Source organism: Balaenoptera acutorostrata, chromosome 15 (assembly GCF_949987535.1).
Source record: "Balaenoptera acutorostrata chromosome 15, mBalAcu1.1, whole genome shotgun sequence".
Classification (NCBI taxonomy): domain Eukaryota; kingdom Metazoa; phylum Chordata; class Mammalia; order Artiodactyla; family Balaenopteridae; genus Balaenoptera; species Balaenoptera acutorostrata.
This window is the reverse complement of record NC_080078.1, coordinates 15713296-15734448: the sequence shown is the minus strand read 5'-3', so window position 1 is coordinate 15734448 and position 21153 is coordinate 15713296. Positions and strand designations below refer to the sequence as shown.

Genomic DNA, 21153 nt, shown 5'->3' with positions numbered 1-21153 from the left:
TTCATAATTTGCTTCTATGCTTCCCTCTGTCCTCGAGATAAAATCAACAGGCCTTAAGGGGGCTTTCTGGGCCTAGGGCCTGCTTCCCCTTCCCTTCTCTCCCACTGACCTCATCTCTTGTCACTTCCTACCTCCCACTGTCTGGTTTCTATCACTGATTTCCTAAGAGGCCCTCCTGTCTCATGCCTCTTCCACAGTTGGCCAACCCTTCTGAAATACGCTCCCCTCCAGTCAGTTGCCTTCAAGACTCAGATCAAGTGTCACCTCTTCGGTGAAGCCTTCCTGGAAATCCACATGCTTCCAAACTGGGTAAGATACCTTGTGACCGATGGGTACCTTCTCCTCTCACAGCAATGTCTTGCTGTTTACATATTTTTCTTCTCCACTGACCCCAGGGCTGGAGCCTTGTGACTTGTGTTTTCTCCCTCTGCTAACAGAGCACTTGCATAATCAGACTCAAATTAGACTTGTTGAATAAATGATGAACAAATGAGTAAATACCCACTCTGTACCCCCTCCTAGGGTCCAGCTGCTTGAATCCTGGGCCCAGAGGTTTCCAGGTCCAAAAAGGAGGGTTCCTACCAGAGTTTCTCTTAGGGCCCTGACCCCACCTTGGCAGCTACCCTTTCCCCTCCCCAAGTTAACTGAAGTTTCAAGGTCAAGGGGAAACTTTTGCCAGTACAATGAGGGAACCTGGAGAGGTAGGGCAGGGCAGGAGATTTGCATCCACCCAAGCCTAGGGTGGGGAGACAAAGAGAAGCAAGTCATGTCGTCTCTGGACGCAGAGTGTGTGGGCTGCCTGGCCCCTTTCTCTTCTTATTTTAGTTGCATTCTCCGCCCTCCACCTCTGAGTCATGCTGACAACTTCCCTCCCTACCTCCAGCCTCCTGTGCCCCTCTCTGTTTACTTGCTTTCTTGGCACCTTGGTCCAGCTGTTTCCCTGGTGGCTCAGACGCTCCGATGTCCATGTCTGACCTTCCAGTCATGACCAGGACCAGGATTTTCCTCCTCCTGTTGATGGGTAAGCTGAGAGTCACGACGAAGGGGGAGGAGGGGATGGGGGTCCAGGTAGGGAGAGAGATGAGAATGCATGCTTTGGACTCAGACATTAGGGGAGGGATCCGGAGTTATACCGGGTTTGGGATCTGGAGTTTGTGGAGGTTGAGAGGATACTGAACCAATTTTAGGAAAGTTCAAGAGATGCTGGAAGAGAGGCCAGTTGCCTGGACAATCCAAAAGATTTTCAAGTAGGCAAAACGAGTCAATCTTATACTCTGTCCACTGCATCCATTTGGCCCCAAGTTTTCCTGGATTCTTCCTCATAGGAGCCCAGGGGGAGGGGTGGAGAAGGAGCGCCTTTAGAGCTTGGGCGTTGCTCTGTGGAAATGAAGAACTGAAACTTGCTAGCAGACCAGTGGGTGAACAGCTATCTCTGGACCATCTGAAGGAGAGAAGCAGGGCTGAGCCTGAGGGTCCAGAAGACCAGGAGATGCTGGGGCATTGCGCCTGGAGGGGACAGTGGGGGAGGGGGCTGGGGGCCAGGGAGATGGAGCAGAAGAGAGACCCTTCACCAAAGCGTGTCTCCACACCCTCCTCCCCAGCCCTGGCTTCCTCTTTCTGCTTCAACTTGGACATAGACCAGCCAACAACCTTCCATGTGAACAGCGCTGGGTTTGGATACAGCGTGGTCCAGTATGCCAACTGGTGAGGACTGTGTGGTGTCTGGCCTTTGGATCTCATCTACTCCTCCCCTGTCCCTCCCCACATCCCTCTCTTTATTCACAAACTCTCCTCTGTCTGCCATGGCAATTCCCGCCAAGGCTATGAAGAGTTGGACTGAAAGAAGGGCCATCTTGCCATCTCGAGGACCCCAGCTAACTTTATTTATTTCTTAAGCAATTACGAAGTGCCAGGCACCCTTTTGTGGGCACTGATTGCATCCTCACAGCAACCTTATGATGTAGGAATCCATCACTCAACAAATGTTTATTGAGCATCTATTACTAAATGTCTCAGGAGCCAGGCATACACCAGAGCGTAAAAGAGACAAAAATCTCTCCCATGAGGAATTTAAATTGTTATTAACCTCCACTTTACAGATGAGGAAATTGAGTCTCAGAGAGGGGAAACAAACTGGTCAAGTGGCAGTCTGGCTCTGGCAGCCACACTCTTAGTTGCCGTGTTCTTTTCTCCTCCCAGGGTGGTGGTTGGAGCCCCCCAGGAGATAAAGGCTGCTGATCAAACGGGCGGCCTCTACCAGTGCGACTACAGCGTGGGCAAGTGTGAACCCATCCTCCTGCCGGGTGAGTCACTGCCCCCGGCTGAGACCCAGGTCCAGGCTCCTGTGCTCTGGGGGCCTGTGGAGAGCACAGGAGACCCACTTCCTGGCTTCAGCTCTGTCTGCAGACCCTTACCCTCAGACAGGCTCCCTGACCCACTCAGAGTCTCCCCTCCCAACGCACCCCTGCACCCCCATAACTCCATCAAGACCTGAGAGCCCCCTTCACCTGTCAGATCCCCTAATCTCCCAGAGGTGAGGTGCTCCCTGCCTCCTCTGTCCTGAGGGTGACCATGCACACATCTGTACCTTCAGTGCCTCCAGAGGCTGTGAACATGTCCCTGGGCCTGTCCATGGTGGCCACCACCAGCCCCTTTCGGCTGCTGGTGAGTTGCCCTGGGTCACGGGAGCACCCTGAGGGAAAGAGTGGGGACCTGGGGCTGCTGGTGCTGGGGGTCTCGTGAAGGGTGAAGGTGTTGGGATGGGAGGGTGGGACAGAAGCAGGGGCAACCCCTCCCACCAGGCCCCTCTGTCCACAGGCCTGTGGCCCCACCGTGCACCATGCATGCAGGGAGAACATGCACTTGACCGGGTTCTGCTTCCTGCTGGCCTCCCCGTCCTGGCAGGCCCAGAGGATCCCGGCTGCCCTGCAGGGTGAGTGTTTGGGGCCACTGAGTCCTTCGAGGTACCTATACACATCTGACTCGGGTTTGCAGTGGAGCCAGAGACACCCCAAAGTGGATAAAAAAGAGGGATGCAGAAGAAAAATTTACTGGATGGTATTGTGGTTCCAAACATGGGCTGGAGGGGTCATCACCTGCTTTCACACCTGCCCCATCACTGTCCCGCCGCAGGACCTTTCCTAGGACCTTTCCCTCTCTGAGCTTCAGTTTCTTCATCTGCCTGTGGGATAATATCACACCCAACACTGAGAGTAACGTACAATGATCCTCGGCCAGGGTTTAGCACAGTGCCTGGCATGTGGTGAGGGCTCAATTAATGCCAGCTGCAAGAATTTTTAGAGTGAAGGGCATTTATTTTCACACAATGCACCCTGCAGCACAGCCAATTAGTTCATGCAGCAGGCTGGGAAAGGGTGATGTGGGTGCAGGCAGTCTGAGTAGTGTGTATGCATGTGTGTGGATGAGTATATGTGCATGTGTGTATGTACGTGTATGTGTATGAGTGTGTGATGTATGTATACATGTATATGTGTGTGTTGTGTTATGTATGTGTGTGTGTAGTGTATGTGTATATGTGTATGTGTGTATATGTATGTGTGTGTAGTGTATGTGCATATGTGTATGTGTGTATATGTATGTGTGTGTGTAGTGTATGTGTATATGTGTATGTGTGTATATGTGTGTGGGTGTGTGTGTGTGTGCATGTTGAGGCACAGGGCCCAGCTTCCTTGGTGCTGACAGGGAAGGGGGATGAAGAGGTGGAACAGTGAGCTTTTCAGACCCCCCTGGGGCAGGCCGAGGCCCCTCCCTGGTTTCACATTCACACTCAAGCTGTTGGGGAGACTGACGTCTGGGGCCCTGAATGGGGTGCCCCTCCCAGCACCTCCTAGGTTCTAGATTCATCCACAGGTGCCTGGGCTACCATCAGGACACCCCTCTGTCTGATGGGAAGCCTTGGGGGCAGAAGGGGGCAGCTGGGAGCTAGATAGGAATCTCCCTGAGCAGGCCAAGCCAGGAGAGCTTCCGCTTCTGAGGACATATTCTTCGCTTACTCTGAGGAGAGTGGGGTCCAGATTGCAGCTGAGGACAGCACGGGACCAGTGTGCCGCTGTTGCCAGGGATGACATTAAAAATATTTAACAAAAGTACAGTTTGGCGCTGACCAGCTGGGGGTATACCCGGGCCAGGGGCTGGAGCAAGGTCCTTTTAGTGCTGGATGGTGGGCATGTTGGGGGAGAAGGTGCGGTAGGGTCAGGGGGCGGGGCACGGACAGCCGAGGAAGAAGGAGGGGCCCCCAGCCTCTCACCATCTGGATTGGAGGAATTGTTACTTTTTTATCAACCAGGTGTGAGCAGCTGAATCACAGATGTGTCCTCTTTAGAGACTTCAGGAGACCAAAGGGCCCTGCTCTAGGCAGGAATGAGGGCAGCCCCTGGGAGGGTGGGTTCTCGTGGCCAGGAGGCCTGGGCTTTGGCAGTGTCCCTCGGGGGACTGGTGCCACCTCCTTCTCCAGAGTGCCCGAGGCAGGAGCAGGACATTGCCTTCCTGATCGATGGTTCAGGCAGCATCTCCGCCACCAATTTTGCCAAAATGCTGAACTTCGTGAAGGCTATGATGAGGCAGTTCCAGCGTCCCAGCTCCCAGGTGTGTCTCCGGGGAGGGAAGGAAAGGGCGCAGCCGCCCCCTCGCCCTCCCCTTCCCGGGGGAAGCTTGTGGGAGGAACCCCAGGGTTCTGGAGTCTTGGCCCGGCCCCCAGCCCTGTGTGGTTCTCCCAGTTCTCCCTGGTGCAGTTCTCCCACAAGTTCCAGGTGCACTTCACTTTCAAAGCCTTCGCAGCCAGCTCAAACCCACTAAGCCTGCTGAACTCCGTACAGAAGCTGAGTGGGTACACGTACACGGCCACAGCCATCAGGAGGGTCACGTGAGTCCTGACTCCTCCCAGGTCTTCCCCCAGAGCATCTGGGTCTTCCTTTGGGCCGCATCTGTCTCCAAGAGGAAGGGAGAGATGGGTACTGGAGTTCAGTCTGTGGTCTCCCCACAAAGCCGGGGGCCTCTGTGTGGGACGGGGGCATCACAGAGGAAGCGGCATCTCCTTGTTCTCACAAAAGCATCAGAGGCTAAGCAGCAGCTCTGTTCACTGACCTCTGGACCCTCATCTTCTCTGACAGAGAACAGCTGTTCAGTGCCTTATATGGGGCCCGAAAAGATGCCTCCAAAATCCTCATCGTCATCACTGACGGGCAGAAAAAATATGACCCTCTGGATTACAAGGATGTCATTCCCAGTGCTGAGGCTGCTGGCATCATCCGCTATGCAATTGGGGTAGGATGTGGGGATGCCCTCCCACTGCTTCCTCCCCTCTCGTCCTCTTAAGCCACCTTCCCTTTCAAGGACAGAAACCCCAGCTCTCTCAGCTTCTACTTCAGGATGAAAACTCTGGGTTCCAGCCTGGGGTATCCTCATCCTTTCCCTAAGCTCCTTGCTGAGGCTGTCTGGGCCTCATTTTTCTTGCCTGTACACTGGGTGTAATAATATTAACCTTGCAGGGTTATTGGAGGATCCCAGCATCCAGCAGGCATATTATAGTTATGATTATTTTCACTGAATTGGTCTTTGCTGGGAACAGGTGGGATTGGCTTTTCAAAATATACATTCCTGGCAAGAATTAAAGGACATCGCATCGAAGCCCTCCCATGAACATATATTTAAAGTGGAGAACTTTGATGCTTTGAGAGACATTCAAAACCAACTGAAAGAGAAGATCTTTGCCATTGAGGGTAAGTCAGAGATGGAACTACTCACTTCAGAAGCCCTCAACCATAAATGTTTTTCCTTCTAGAACCTGGACCCCTATGTCATGGGCCAGTCTCTCCCTTTGGGTATTAGTCTCCAACATGTGATCCTCTTAAAGCTGAGATCCTTCTTGAACCTGGCAAAGCCTATCTTTCCCCATGGACCCTAGGTGTCATGCCTTTCCCCAGGTACGCAGACCATAAGCAGCAGTTCCTTCGAACTGGAGATGTCCCAGGAGGGCTTCAGTGCTGTGTTCATGCCTGTGAGTGGGGCCCCTTTCAGGCCACTGATGTAGGGTGAAGCAGAGATGGGAGGAGGGAAGGCAAGAGTGGGTATCAGGCGAGTGGGCGGAACCATCGGCAGGCATTGTTTTGGAATAGGCTGTCTTCTTCTTCTTCCCACCTGCTCTGGAATCCTTTCCTCCCAGGATGGACCAGTTCTGGGGGCTGTGGGGAGCTTCAGCTGGTCTGGAGGTGCCTTCCTGTACCCCCCAAATAGGAGCCCCACCTTCATCAACATGTCTCAGGAGCACGCAGACATGAGGGACTCTTACCTGGGTGAGGCAAGGCTGTGGTCGGAGGGCCGGGCGGGAGACGGGCTGCCTGGGAAGGGCAGGGGCCCGGGGGTGGGGAGTGGAAGTCTCTGTGCTGAGGCCCGATCCCCTCAGGTTACTCCACAGAGCTGGCCATTTGGAAGGGGGTACACAGCCTGGTCCTGGGGGCCCCCCGCCATCAGCACACCGGGAAGGTTGTCATCTTCACCCAGGTGTCCGGGCAATGGAGGCCGAAGGCTGAAGTCACAGGGACCCAGGTTGGGTGTGGAGGAGGGTCTCCAGGGCAGAGAGGGAGAGGAAGGGGGTGCGGGGCCCAGCAGGGAAGGGCTGGTATCTGGGGAGAGGCGGGACCTGGCCCAGAGCGGGTGCAGGGGTAGGCAGGATGACTCCACGCTCTGCACTTCAGATCGGCTCCTACTTTGGGGCCTCCCTCAGCTCCGTGGACGTGGACAGAGATGGCAGCTCCGACCTGGTCCTCATCGGGGCCCCCCATTACTATGAGCAGAGCCGGGGGGGGCAGGTGTCTGTGTGCCCCTTGCCTCAAGCGGTGAGTGGCTGATGAGACCCGGGCTGGGTGGGGTCTGGGTGTGGAGGGGTCTCCTGGGTTGAGCCCTGACACTTTTTTTTTTTTTTTTTTTTTTTTTAATGATATTCTTGTCTGCTTACATTCTTTTTTTTTTTATGTATGTATGTATGTATGTATGTATGGCTGTGTTGGGTCTTCGTTTCTGTGCGAGGGCTTTCTCTAGTTGTGGCAAGCGGGGGCCACTCCTCATCGCGGCCTGACACTGTTTTTGTTCTGCAGAGGGCTAAGTGGCAGTGTGGTGCTGTCCTGCGAGGGGAGCAAGGCCACCCCTGGGGCCGCTTTGGGGCAGCTCTGACGGTGCTGGGGGATGTGAACGGGGACAGGCTGACGGACGTGGCCATCGGGGCCCCGGGAGAGCAGGAGAACCGGGGTGCTGTCTACCTGTTTCACGGAACCTCGGGACTGGGCATCAGCCCCGCCCACAGCCAGGTGAGGCCCGGTCACTGTCGCAGTTGCCACAGCAACCTCCTCCAGGCTTTTCCCTGTCTTTGACACTGCTGCCTGGAAAATCCTTTTTTCCCTTATCTTATCTCTTTTGTCCAGCACTGAGCACCTAGTAGACAGCAAGCAAAATCTGTGGAATTTGAGAAATGGAAACATTGATACATTCCCTGCTTTGCATGGTGACTTGATACTTGGGTGGGTTCTCCACCCAAGCCTTTTAGTCCCCCAGCAGTTTTACACTGTACATAGGCCAGGCATTAGCAAACGCATTTTAGAGATGAAATCTGGGGCATGGAGAAAATAAGTGCCTTGACTTGTCCAAGGTTTATAGTGGATCGAGAATGATGATGAGGGAGGTTCCAACCTCCTGACTCTAACCCAATGCTCCGTCTCTTGGAGCCTTCCTTTGCCAGTCAGTTTAGTTCTGGTGGCCTCAGTCTGCCTGTCCACTCACCCCTTCATCTCCCTGGATGCCATGACTTTATTCTCTCCTGCCATCAGTAATCCTGCCAAATGCCCATAGGCAGGAGCCTTTCACCCAAGGGGGCAGGGTTCCCTGAGAAGGGAGGGCTACTTCCCCTGGCCAAAGTTAAGGAAGCCCCAATTAAAAAATAAGGAAAGGATCTGAAAAGACTTTTCTTCAAAGATGATATACAAAGGACGAATATGCACATGAAAAGATGTTCAACATCATTAGTTACCAGTCATCAGGAAATCAAAACCACTTCACATCCACTAGGGTGGCTAGAATCAGACAGACAGATGACAAGTGTTGGTGAGGGTGTGGAATACCTGGCACTCTCATCCACTGCTGGTGGGAATGTAAAATGATGCAGCTACTTTGGAAAACAACTCCTCAAAAGGTTAAGCACAGAGTTACTCTATGACCTGGCAGATCCACCCAAGAGAATTAAAAACATGACCACACCAAAAAGGTTATACGTGATTGTTTATATTAGCATTATTTATAATAACCAAAAGGTGGAAATAACCCAAATGCCCATCAACTGATGGAACAGATAAATAAAATGTGGTATACCCATACAATGGAATATTATTCAACCATGAAAGGAACGAAACACTGACACATGCTACAACATGGATGAACCTTGAAAACATTATGCTAAGTGAAAGAAGCCAGACCCAAAGGACCACATATTGTATGATTCTATTTACATGAAATGTCCAGAATAGGTAAATCCATAAAGACAGAAAGTAGATTAGTGGTTGTCAGGGGCTGGGGTGTAGAGGAAAATGAGGGACGTGGGGATGACATGGTGGTGAGATCAGTTCTCCTGTGCACAAGGCTGTCTGGCTGTGTTTGTACTATTTCTACCCCCTCTTCCTTGGTAATTGGTAAATTTCTCTTTCATTTTATTATTACCACTCTCAATGTCTGCCAGTCCCATCAATGCCCAGAGATTTAAAGGGCATATTCTTAAAGGGACTGGTCGTTACAGGAGCCATGGAAATAAAAGGGGAGGGACCCACAGGGCAGGTGGTCCAGGAGCGTAGAATCTGCATATGGGTGCAGCCCCTCCCCATCCTGACCTGGTCCCACCTTGCCTTCTGAAGAGACGGGGTGGCTACGGAGAGCAAAAAGGGGTCTTGGGCATGAGGTCAGAGAGTCTGATTTCAAGTCTGGAATTGGCCTCTTAAAGGCCCTATGGCCTTGGCACCATCTGCAATGTGGTGGGTAGGGCTGGAGCCCTGATACTCATAATAGTAAGTTACTGACTAGTGACCATACGTCAGGTGTGGTTCTAAGAACTCCATGAATTAATTCATTTAATTCTCTGAGGTGTTATTATCCCAGCTGAGGGATAAGGAAACTGAGGCACAGAAAGACTGACTCCTGGCCTAAGGTCCCATGGCTCATAAGTGAAGGAGCCAAAATCAGAACCCAAGACTAACTAGCTGAGTGAGTGAACAAAACTCAGGTCACCAGGCCAGTCTTTCCATCTCCACTTCTTCATTTATGTCCTAGAAATCTTCCCTTGTCTCTAGTCACCATTTTCCCATGCCCACCCCTCTCTTTAGGCACTTCTTGGAGATGTCTTTTTACTGCTCGCCCCTTCGTTCTGTCTCCCATACCCCCAGCTCCCTGCTCTTCTCGTTCTTCTGTTCAACTTGTTTCCATCACCCCCCAACCTGAATTGCTTCTCCCTCTCTGGCCAGCGGATCACAGGTGCCCAGTTCTCCCCCAGCCTCCAGTATTTTGGGCAGTCACTGAGCGGGGGTCAGGACCTCACCATGGATGGACTGGTGGACTTGGCTGTGGGGGCCTGGGGGCACGCGCTGCTGCTCAGGTGAGAACAGCCTTCCCCAGACACTCCCCGGGTGGTCCTGGGTCTGCCTAGGACACCAGCCTCCCTACCTGCCCTCCCAGGTTGTCCTCCCAGGACCAAGGGCCTGTCCTCAGCTCAGTGTTCTGCCCGCAGGACCAGACCTGTGCTTAGGGTGTGGGCAAACATCCGCATCACACCTCCAGAGATCACCAGGTCTGTGTATGAGTGCCACCAGCAGCTGGCCTTTGCCCAGTCTCTGGGTGAGGCCATTGTCTGCCTTCGTGTTTCTCAAAGTCCCAAGAACCGGCTGGGTGAGTTAATTCCCCTCTGACTCAGGATGCCCTGACCCTGGGAGTCTCCAAGCCCGGGACTCCTGTCTCCTACCTTGCCCCTTGCCCAGCTGGGAAGTTCCTCACTCTCTCAGCCTTTTCTATCCCCCGCTTTCCCCTACAGCTAACCTCCAAAGCATTGTGACCTTTGACCTAACCCTTGACCCTGGCCGCCTGAGTCCTCGTGCTGTCTTCGAGGAGACAAGGACTCGGAATCTGACTCGTGTTCGAGACCTGGGGCTGACACAGCACTGCGAGCCTGTGAGGTTGCTCCTGCCGGTGAGGGGGCCTCAGAGTCCTGGGAATAGAGGCAATTCTGAGGCTGGCAGGGGGCTGGGCAGGGAAAGAACGAGTGTGTTCTGGTCCTCGCTCCGCCCAGCATGGCACACGGAATGCAGGAGGTACTTGAGGTACTGGACACATGTTGGTGGAGTGAGTGAGTGAATGGATGGATGAGGTTGGCTGCATCTGCCAGAGGCTACACGGCTGGATTTCAGGAAAAAGAGTGCAGCTGCTTCAGAGAGCCATGGGGCAGTGGGGATGGGATTCTTTTATCCAACTCCTCCTCTGAGACAGGCCCTGTCCTTGTCACCAGGGACCCCGCAGTGGACAAAACAATCATGCCCAGGGGGAGCTCTGGGGGAAGATCAAAAGTGATCAGATTCCTAAATAATAGATGTCAGGTAGTGATGAAGGCTATGAAGAGAGATAAAGCCGGGGAGAGAACGGAGAGGGTGTCGGGGGGGTCACCGGGAGCAGTTTGGGGAGACCCTGAGTAGAGTGAGTGAGCCTGTGGGAGGCTGCGGGAAGGATGTTCAAGACCAAGGACAACCACAGCAGAGGTTCTGCACGCAGGATCCTATGGATGAGCATTTATGGGGGGTGGGTAGGTACCACTGTTGCTCCATTTTACGGATGAGGAGACTGGACCCAGCTAGTGGCTGCGACGGTGCGTTTCTCAGCCAACTGCTCCCTCCAATGTCCATTCTCCAGGCCTGTGTGGAGGACTCGGTGACCCCCATCATCTTGCGTCTCAACTTCTCCCTAGTGGGCAAGCCTGTCTCTGGCTTTGGAAACCTCCAGCCTATGCTGGCAGTGGATGCCCAGAGATACTTCATGACCTCTGTGAGTCCTGGTGCTGGGCTCTTCCAGAGAGGGTGGAGGGTGTGGACTCCAGATCTTGGGGAAAACCCTGCTTTCCCTTCGCTCTCAGCTCCCCTTTGAGAAGAACTGTGGTGCCGATCACGTCTGCCAGGACGACCTTGGCATCTCCTTTGGGGTCTCAGGGTGAGCGTCCAGCCCCTCAGACCTCCCCTGGTCCCCCAGCCTCCTTCCTGAAACCTGGAACTCCTGCCCCTGGCTCTCCCTAACATCTCTACCCAGTGCTCTGGACCCAGACATCCTGTCCCCATCTCTCCCCTGCTTTCCTACTCTGTGTTTCATCCCCACACCATTTCCAGCCTCAGTCACAGAATCACCTCCTCCCCTCTACCCCAACACCCAGCTTGAAGACCCTGATTGTGGGGAGTAATCTGGAGCTGAACTTGGAAGTGAGAGTGTGGAATGATGGCGAGGACTCCTATGGAACCACAATCACCTTCTTCTACTCGCCGGGGCTATCTTACCGACGTGTGGCAGGGGGCCAGGTATTGTCCTCTCTGGGGAAGGAAAGGCTGATGGCGGGGGATCAGCAGAGACTCCTGTGTTGGGTTCAAGGCTCAGGCAGGGCTTCCATTGTTTAGCAGCCTCTTGTAAGCCAAGAGGGCTGGGCTGATCGTGGTTGGGTGGATGTGGTTGTGTCGGCTGGGGCATGCATTGGCTCATTCTGTGTTCAACTCTGGGCTTGGCATTTTAAGAATGACCGTCAGGAATGAGTTCCCAGGAGGCTGCTAATGTGAAGAGAGCAAGGACCCTGCCTTACATTTCTTTGTATTCCACATCGTATCAATATTCCTCTTTTAAAGGAAAACATATCTCGGCCTTCAAATACTTTATTTTATTTTATTTTTTTAGCATCTTTATTGAAGTATAATTGCTTTACAATGAGTGTTAGTTTCTGCTTTATAACAAAGTGAATCAGTTATACATATACATATATCCCCATATCTCCTCCCTCTTGAGTCTTCCTCCCACCGTCCCTATCCCACCCCTCTAGGTAGTCACAAAGCACCGAGCTGATCTCCCTGTGCTATGCAGCTGCTTCCCACTAGCTATCTATTTTAAAGTTGGTAATATATATATAAGTCCATGCCACTCTCTCACTTCGTCCCAGCTTACCCTTCCCCCTCTCTGTGTCCTCAAGTCCATTCTCTACGTCTGCGTCTTTATTCCTGTCCTGCCTCTAGGTTCTTCATAACCACTTTTTGTTTTTTTAGATTCCATATATATGTGTTAGCATACAGTATTTGTTTTTCTCTTTCTGACTTACTTCACTCTGTATGACAGACTCTAGGTCCATCCACCTCACTACAAATAACTCAATTTTGTTTCTTTTTAAGGCTGAGTAATATTCCATTGTATATATGTGCCACATCTTCTTTATCCATTCATCTGTCGATGGACACTTAGGTTGCTTCCATGTCCTGGCTATTGTAAATAGAGCTGCAATGAACATTGTGGTACACGACTCTTTTTGAATTATGGTTTTCTCAGGGTATATGCCCAGTAGTGGGATTGCTAGGTCGTATGGTAGTTCTATTTTTAGTTTTTTAAGGAACCTCCATACTGTTCTCCATAGTGGCTGTGCAACAGCCCACCAAAGGTGCAAGAGGGTTCCCTTTTCTCCACACCCTCTCCAGCATTTATTGTTTGTAGATTTTTTGATGATTCGACCTTCAAATACTTTAAAACGCTGTTCTGGGGAATTCCCTGGTGGTCCAGTGGTTAGGACTCGGTGCTCTCCCTGCCGTGGCCCGGACTCAATCCCTGGTTGGGAAACTAAGATCCCTCAAGTTGTGCAGCGTGGAAATATAAAATAAAATAAAATAAAATAAAATAAAAAAGTAAGTAAAATAAAATAAAATACTGCTCTGTAGAAGAAGGAGTTGGATTTATTGGTTACTCTAGATCAGAGCTTGGCATACTTTATCTATAAAGGGCTAGATAGTAAATATTTCAGCTTTGTGGGCCACAGAGTGTCTTCACATCTTCTCAACTCTGCTGATGTAAGGTGAAAGCAGCCATTGACAATATGTGTATGAATGAGCATGTCAACCATTGACAATATGTGTATGAATTTACTGTGTGCCAATAAAACTTTATTTATAAAAGTTGGTGCTGGGCTGTCATATGGCAATCCCTCTTCTAGAGGACAGAACTAGGACCACAGGGAGTCAAAGAGAAACAGATTTTTAACAAAAATTTTATTATGAAAAATTATATTAAACATTTACAAAAGAAGAGAGTAGTTCAACAAACCTCCCCCAAAATTATCGCCCAGATTCAACAATGATCAACATTTTACCACATTTATGTCACCTGTTTGTTTTTTCTTTTCCCTTTGCTCAAATATTTTAAAACCAATCCCAAACATCCTGTCATCACACACCTTCCTATTTCACTGTTATGGACAGTAGGGACATCTTACTTGACCCCATAGCCATTATCACACCCAATGAAATGAATGATTCCTTGGTATTTAAATCATAATCAAATTTCCTTAATTGTCTCAAAAATATTTTTTAACTGGTTTATTTGAACCAACATCTAAACTAGGTCTGCACATTATGTTTGTTTGGTCTCCCATGTCTCTCTTAAGCTAGTCTTCCCAATGGGAGCATATTTTGATCAATGCATGAAGAAATACACTAGGAATGGCAAACTCCAGCTGTGTGAGGGGTGAACACCCTACCACTGGAGGTACTTCTAGACACATCAACCAGATGCCATGTGTGGACCCTTGTTGGATATTGCATTTAAAAATGAACTGTAATGTAACCTTTTTGGAGACCATCTAGGAAGACAGAACATGACCTGGATATTAGCTGATCTTAGGGATCAGATTTGTTGAGTATGATTTGTTGAGTCTTGTCTTATGTTAAAAAATACCCTTGTCTGTTGGTGATACACACTGAAGTCTTTCAAGATGAAAGTATGTGATGTTAGGAATGTGCTTTAAATTAATCAGGAAAAAAAAAAAGAGTGGAGAACAGCTGAATAAAACAAGAGTAGAAAAATGTTGGTAATTTAAGCTGCGTGATGGGGACATGGAGTAGATTTACCTAGTCTCTCCACTTTTGAGTATATTTGAAATTTTCATAGTACAACCTTTTAAAAAGAACCATAAATAAAAAGGAAGAAAAGCAATTATACTCCAATAAAGATATTTTTTAAAAAAAGGAAGAAATGCTAATAAATCTGGGATTTCTACATTAGGAAGAAGTTTGACCAGATACTGTTTAAAGATTTTTTTTTTAATTTTTTTTTTATTTTTGGCTGTGTTGGGTCTTTGTTTCTGTGCGAGGGCTTTCTCTAGTTGCGGTGAGCGGGGGCCACTCTTCATCGCGGTGCGCGGGCCTCTCACTGTCGCGGCCTCTCTTGTTGCGGAGCACAGGCTCCAGACGCGCAGGCTCAGTAGTTGTGGCTCACGGGCCCAGTTGCTCCGCAGCATGTGGGGTCTTCCCAGACCAGGGCTCGAACCCGTGTCCCCTGCATTGGCAGGCAGATTCTCAACCACTGCACCACCAGGGAAGCCCCAAGATTTTTTTTTTAAGAAACATAACCTTAAGGTAGATTCCAGGAAACTGTCAGTACTTTATGGAGTCTCGTTGGAACACTAACAAATGCTCACCGGCCTTGGTTCTTCTGTGCTCCCTTAAAACCAGCTGCAGTCACGTTCCCTGCGCCTGACCTGTGACAGTGCCCCCACCAGGAGCCAGGGCACCCTCAGCACCCGCTGTAGCATCAACCACTTAATCTTCCGTGAGGGCGCCCAGGTGAGCCTTGCTTCTGCCCCCACTACTCCCCTGCCCCCCACCGTCCTACTCCTCGGTGACCTCCCCCCCACCACATTCCTACCTCTTCCTCAGATCACCTTCATGGCAACCTTTGATGTCTCCCCCACGGCCATGCTGGGAGACCGGCTGCTTCTTGCAGCCAATGTGAGCAGGTGAGCTGGGCCAGGCCCAGGGCAGTGCTCCCTCCCGCTCAGCCTCCTCCTCTGGGGAACTTGCCAGCTGGGATCCTCCTCTTTTTCCAGTGAGAATAACACCCCCAAGATGAGCAAGACCACCTTCCGGCTGGAGCTCCCAGTGAAGTACGCTGTCTACACCGTGATCAGCAGGTGCCACACCACGACCTCAAAGGGCTCCTCCTCCGTCACTCTGTGGGGCTCGGGGAATTCTCACTCTCTGCAGCAGCTGAACATCTGTGATATTTAAGTTTTATCACCACCCTCTCAATCGGTAGATGACACTGCTAGCAGCACTTACTAGTCAATCATCGAGTGCTTATTGTGGGTTATTGATGATAATAGTAATTGTGATATCATTATCATTACATCCTACATTTAACAGAGGCTACAGTTCTCAGAAGCCTTTCTTAAAAGCCTCAAGATTGTCCCGGGTTCCCTAAGACGTATGACATGTGACCCTGTTTTCAAGGTTCTTACAGCCTTATTGGGGAGCAAGGTCATCCTGATTCAAGGAAGAATCTCATCAGGGGCCTCCCTGTGGTTCTGTATCCTGAGGCTACCTGAGTTTTCAAGGGGGCGAGGGGACGCTAGGGTCTCCTGTCAGGGGAGGCTTCAGCTAAACATTGAAGTGTCCATGGCATTGGGCTTAAGCCTTGGCATCTGGGCAGGACGATTCCTCATCACAAGGAACGGATTTACACTCTGCAGGGCTTTTAGAACCACCCCTCCTCCTTTTCCCAGTCTCCTTTGGGAAGGACAGGGGGAAATGACCTGCTGGCTGCAGAGACTGGGGATCAGGGGAAAGCTGGATGAAAGGGAAAGGGCTTAAATGCTGCCCAAGGAGGGGTACACACGGTGTTTGACACTAAGGAGTCAAGCCAAGGGCTTGAGCAGATACCTTCCTTCAACAAATACCTTCCTAGCATCTGCTATGTTCCACGCACAGTGCTGCGGTTACTTTCCATAAATTCATTTGTCATTCAACAAAGATTTATTGAGCCCCTATTATGTGTAATCAACACCAGACATAAGCCCCTGCCTTTGTGAGATCCACACACTCGTGGTGTGAAACAGGCCCACATGGCTTAGCCTGGGTACCTTGCCCTGCTAGTTCTGCCCACGGGCCTCCTTGGATTACCTCCTTCTGCCCAGGGTTTCACACTCTCTTTCACACCTGCACACTGGGGGCTCTCAGCAGCCCAGGCAGGTGTCAGCTCGGAGCTTGCTTGCTGGTGTGAGCACTGGGGTTATCACGCCTGCTTGCAGGGGACCCACAAGCAGGACATGCCATGCCTAGGTGTGTGTGACTCTACACTTGTATTCTGCAGTTGTGACTCTGTGGGTCGGGGCACTCTGAGGGGCCCCCAGGACAAGGCTGGGGTGTTTGAGCCCCTCACAGAGGAGGGATGAGACTTTGGAGTCGGAGTGGGGGTTAGAATTTGAATGGTACAGGTAAAGGGCAGGTATGCAAAGAGTAGAGTGGGGCAGGGGCGTGGGGCAGAAGTGAGAGCAGCCACCCAGCGAGGGGCCAGGCTGGCCACTGGGTCTCCAGAGGGGCCTAGGCAGCCTCAAGGTGTTGCTACACTGAGACCCAGGGAAGAGTCTGTGTTGGGTCCACCCTCACCTCCAAACCTCAGGCCTAGAAAAGCTGAGGAGGGAATTCCCCGATGGTCCAGTGGTTAGGACACTGCACTTTCATTGTCGAGGGTGCGGGCTCAATCCCTGGTCAGGGAAATAAGATTCCCACAAGCAAAAAAAAAAAAAAAAAAAGAAAGAAAGAAAGAAAGAAAGAAAGAAAAGCTGAGGAAACAGGAGAGAAGGGCCCCAGGGAAGGCCTCTGGGAGACCAGAAGGGGCAGGTCCAGTAGACATTTGTCAACAGCGTCTGCCTGAATCTCCCTAAACCTTTGTTGTGTCCTACCTGCCCATCCAGCTCCCTCCATGTCCATGAAGGCCTGGAAGGAAAACCGAGGCGCAGAGAGGACAGGCCCTGGCCCCCGCTCCCCCCGGGTCAGAGCTCTCAGTCCCCTTCGCCGCACCCCCGGCCCAGCCGCCTTGGCGGTCTCCTCTGTGGGCAGCCTCTGCAAGAACCTTGCAGCCAGCTTGAAGCCCAGCCCTGCTCCCTAAACCCTCCCATTACCCCAAGTCAGCCACAGACCTCGTTCCAGACCCCCCCAGGGGCCTCTGGCGACCTGTCCTGTCATGCTCCCAGCCAGAGCCTCCTCAGGAGGCCCTAACGGAACTCCCCATCCGCCCGTGCCTCCTCTCCCCTCAGCCATGAACAATCCACCAAGTACCTCAACTTCTCGGCCTCGGAGGAGGAGGAAAGCAGCGGGGCTCAGCACAGATACCAGGCACGTGGCGGTGACTCAGGAGCGTGGGCTGGGGCAGGGGTCCAGGAGCCAGAGATTCGGGAGGGATGTGGGGCTCGGCATGACCTTTGCCCTCACTGTCCCCCGTGCAGGTGAACAACCTGGGGCAGAGGGACCTGCCTGTCAGCATTGACTTCTCAGTGCCCGTGGAGCTGAACCGGTTGGCCGTGTGGAAGGATGTGGATGTCCTCCACCCTCAGGTACCCAAAGACTGTATGGCTCCTCCACTAATGCCCTCTCCCCGGACCCCTTGGTCCTCATGAATCCCTGATGACCCCATCACATGCTTTCTCCCTGTGCCTTTTCCTAGAACCCATCCATTCAGTGCTCTTCAGAGAGAACAGTGCCCACAGAGTCTGACTTCCTGACCCACTTGCAGAAGAAGCCTGTCCTGGTGAGAGGGCCCTGGGCTGTCCCCCACTGGAAGCCACACTTCAGAGGAATTTAATTCAGGAATGCATGTTACATTAGATGGATGTCTGCTGAACAGCCTGCTTGGGCTCACATGTGGCTGCTCCCCTCAAATCAGACAGTTGAATGCTGTCTTCTACCTTCAAACCCACCTTTCTCTGTCCTGATGCTACTTCTCTTCCCCAGGACTGCTCCGTTGCTGACTGCCTGAGGTTCCGCTGTGACATCCGCTCCTTCGGCGTCCAGGAGGAACTTGACTTCATCCTGAAAGGCAATCTCAGCTTCGGCTGGGTCAGCCAGGTGTGTCCCTTCCCAGACTCAGGTGGGGCCTGATGTGTCTGTGCCCACCTAAAGCCAGGGCGTTTCTCTAACCCTGAGCCCTCCCCAGAGCTATTTCCCAGCCTTCCCCCTTCTCTTTTGCAGACACTGCAGAAGAAGGTGTTGGTTGTGAGTGTAGCTGAGATCACGTTCAACAGATCCATGTATTCCCAGCTTCCAGGACAGGAGGCATTTCTGAGAGCCCAGGTAGTGACCGTGTGGTAGGCAGTGACCAGGTTGGTCAGAGAGCTCCTGATGCTAAATCTGTGATGCTGGGTGGGGGGCTTGCAAGCCTGGAGAGAGGAAGGATGGAGGTCCCTGGGCAGGACAATTGTTCCTTAGCCCATGAATCCTTCTGTATCTCACCTCTTGGAGCAGAGCCTGATGAAGAAGGGGAGAGAGTTAAAGGGGACCTGGGAGGAGTCTGGGGTAGCAAGAGTCCTGATACTTTCTGATGGGGTCATCTCCACTCCAGATGGAGCTGGTGCTGGAGAAGTATGAGGTCTATAACCCAACCCCCATTATTGTGGGCAGCTCTGTGGGAGGACTGCTGCTGCTGGCTCTCATCACAGCCATACTGTACAAGGTGAGTGTTTTCATCCCACTCCTGACACCACCAGCATTTGGTCCCACACCTTCTACAGTGTAAGAAAGACTCACCATGGAGTCAGGCACACATTCTTCCTAAGTCACTGCATGTGAGAGATCCCTTCCCACCTGTGACATAACCAGTCCCCAGTTGACCCCATGTCCTTCTATCTGATTCTCAAGCCTCCTCTAGTCTGTCTCCATTTCTTTTTCACTCTTCTCCACCTCTTTACATGTTTCCCTTAAACACAAACTAGAACATGAGAGCACAGCCTTGGATTTGATGTTGACACCACCACTGATTCTTTCCTTGACCATTGGCATGTGCTTGGTCCATGCTCGGTCTCGGTTTCTCATTCTGAAGGTGGTTCTACCCAGCTCACAGAACTGTGGCAAAGTCTAACTGACACAATTTATATAAAGTTCCTAGTGCAGTGCTGAAACATAGTGGGGTTCCAGAAATGGTAATTGCTCCCCATCTCCATCATCTCTTTTCCTCTCTTTCACTGGACTTCCTGATTTTCTTCTCCTTCCTCCCCAACAGGTCGGCTTCTTCAAACGTCAGTACAAGGAAATGATGGAGGGAGCAAATGGACAGACTGCTCCAGAAAATGGGACAGGAGACCCCCAAGTGGCCCAGTAAGAAACTACCTCCTGCTCTCCTTTGGACCTGCTCTCCCCTGAGAGGTTCCCTGGCCTTCTTACTTTCACCCAAGTCAGGCCTGATGGGGAAGAACATTCCACCTGAGGGAGGCTGGCATCAGGCTGCTTTCTCTCTTTGGGAGGATGCAGTGTGTTTGCACAAAGCACCTAGCCTGGGAAGGGCCATTGGTCTTGTCAAGGCTCCAACTGGAAATCCCAGGACAGGATCCCTGCCACACCCCCTCCCCGAGAGCTAGACTTGGAATTTCTACCTAGAAATAGATGGACAATAGCCTCAGGCTCCAGTCTCCCTTCATCCACTAACCACCGATGGTCTTCCTAAAATACAGTTCTGAACCAGGCTCTCATCCTCATCCATCTTCAGTGGCTTCCCTTTACTCGCAGTGTAACTTCTGAACTCTTCAGCTTGTGAACCAATACACAGATGTTTCTTACAAACCCTGGGATGTATTGAATGGAACATTGTCTGCATATGGTTAGTGATTGGAGAGCACTTTGAAGTCCTCTATCAGAGACGTGCTGCCCCCAATAAGGTCATTCTTATTATTATGCCACCCATCTCAGCATAACGCTCAAAGTGGTGCCTGGTGCTGACCTGGGAGTCAACACACAGCAGGCCATTTCCCTGCCCTGGAGAGATCCCACTGCTGCCACAACCAACGTGCCTGGGCCACGTGGATGTTTTAGTTAGAAAAGCAGAAGAGGAGGCAGTTAACCATGTGACTTGAGGTGACATGGTCAACTGTATCCCCTTCTGTCCCAAAACTATCTCCCCCATCCATCATAGGGTCCAAAACCCTTTAGGATTTGGAAGCTTTGGGAACTCTGAAGGACTAATTATGATGAAATCGCCTCAAGCCGGGCTCCATTTAGACTTTATGAGGATTGGGCTTTAGAGTATTATTTCTCAAAAGGTGCTCCACGAACCTCTGGCGGTCTCCAATGGTCTCCTAAGTGCTATGTTTTAGAGGGAAAAAAAAAGCAAGAAACAGTTTTAAACCCATGCATCTCACACATTTGAACCTGGTGACTTTCACAGAAATCCTGCTATATTCTTAATAATTGTGTTCCTAAAGCTTGTCCCTGGACTCCAAGGACTGCAGGGGGCTCTTGTCTAACATGCAGGCAATGGGTGCTATTTTTACATAATTTTCCTTCATGTTTTATTGCTTCCCTTCATTATATTTACATTTTTTCAGGATTGCTATCTAATTGTATTATATCTCCAAATGAAAAAAAAAAGGATCAATGGCTCAAAAATTATTCATTGAAGCATAAAAGTTGTGATTAAATAAATAAAACGTAATTGCTGCAACTTAGAATAATGTCATCAAAATCAGTACTGAACGAGTTTCTAGTGCACATTCAGTATAGGGATGCATGAATGCTGGGATGAGTGACTATGAGCCAAAAAATTAAAATCTATCAAGAATATATACCATCTGAAAATTGGATTTTATTGGGTCAGGTATCTGTTTGTTCCTAGGCTGCTGTCCATTATGAAACTTTGTCAAATCGTACCATGAAACTATCAAAGCTTTTGTGTCATTTTCAAACAAAGTATAATGACCTCTCACATAAAGCAAGAGAGGTTTCTTAGAATGACTGCAACATATCACTTTCCCATCTAAAATCTATTAATTTTATCATTGAAGACAGAGAAGACAGAAAAACTCCAGTGGCATAAATCAAAGTTGCTTTGATAGCAAAAGCATGT

The 21153-nt window shown here is 50.8% G+C and overlaps 1 protein-coding gene across 3 annotated transcripts; it reads left to right on the top strand.

Annotated features, from left to right (window-relative positions):
* Window positions 1–220: 220 nt before the first annotated feature.
* Window positions 221–20696, top strand: LOC103005012 (integrin alpha-X). Of its 3 annotated transcripts, none has more exons than XM_007186459.2 (31): window positions 221–309; window positions 884–1021; window positions 1602–1704; window positions 2200–2303; window positions 2594–2664; window positions 2818–2932; window positions 4475–4605; window positions 4737–4882; window positions 5130–5283; window positions 5588–5738; window positions 5943–6016; window positions 6182–6311; window positions 6422–6564; window positions 6714–6854; window positions 7113–7322; window positions 9516–9646; window positions 9779–9936; window positions 10079–10233; window positions 10948–11079; window positions 11168–11241; window positions 11459–11600; window positions 14778–14888; window positions 14982–15061; window positions 15152–15235; window positions 17360–17438; window positions 17549–17656; window positions 17767–17850; window positions 18054–18167; window positions 18291–18392; window positions 18661–18771; window positions 19318–20696. In XM_007186459.2, the coding sequence occupies exons 2-31, from the start codon at window positions 961–963 to the stop codon at window positions 19414–19416; spliced, it is 3498 nt and encodes a 1165-aa protein (XP_007186521.2). In that variant the 5' UTR covers window positions 221–309; window positions 884–960; the 3' UTR covers window positions 19417–20696. The 3 variants fall into 3 exon arrangements, with proteins under 3 accessions (XP_007186521.2, XP_057386226.1, XP_007186522.2); XM_007186460.2 differs by having other exon boundaries at window positions 248–309; window positions 933–1021; XM_057530243.1 differs by lacking the exon at window positions 1602–1704.
* The last annotated feature ends 457 nt before the right edge of the window (window positions 20697–21153 follow it).

Coding starts and splice junctions, on each gene's coding strand:
- LOC103005012 (XM_007186459.2), top strand. CDS start 961: ATGTCCATGTCTGACCTTCCAGTCATGACCAGGACCAGGATTTTCCTC. Junction 1,705..2,199: donor GTGGTCCAGTATGCCAACTG/GTGAGGACTGTG, acceptor TTCTCCTCCCAG/GGTGGTGGTTGGAGCCCCCC. Junction 18,168..18,290: donor GCTTCGGCTGGGTCAGCCAG/GTGTGTCCCTTC, acceptor TCTCTTTTGCAG/ACACTGCAGAAGAAGGTGTT.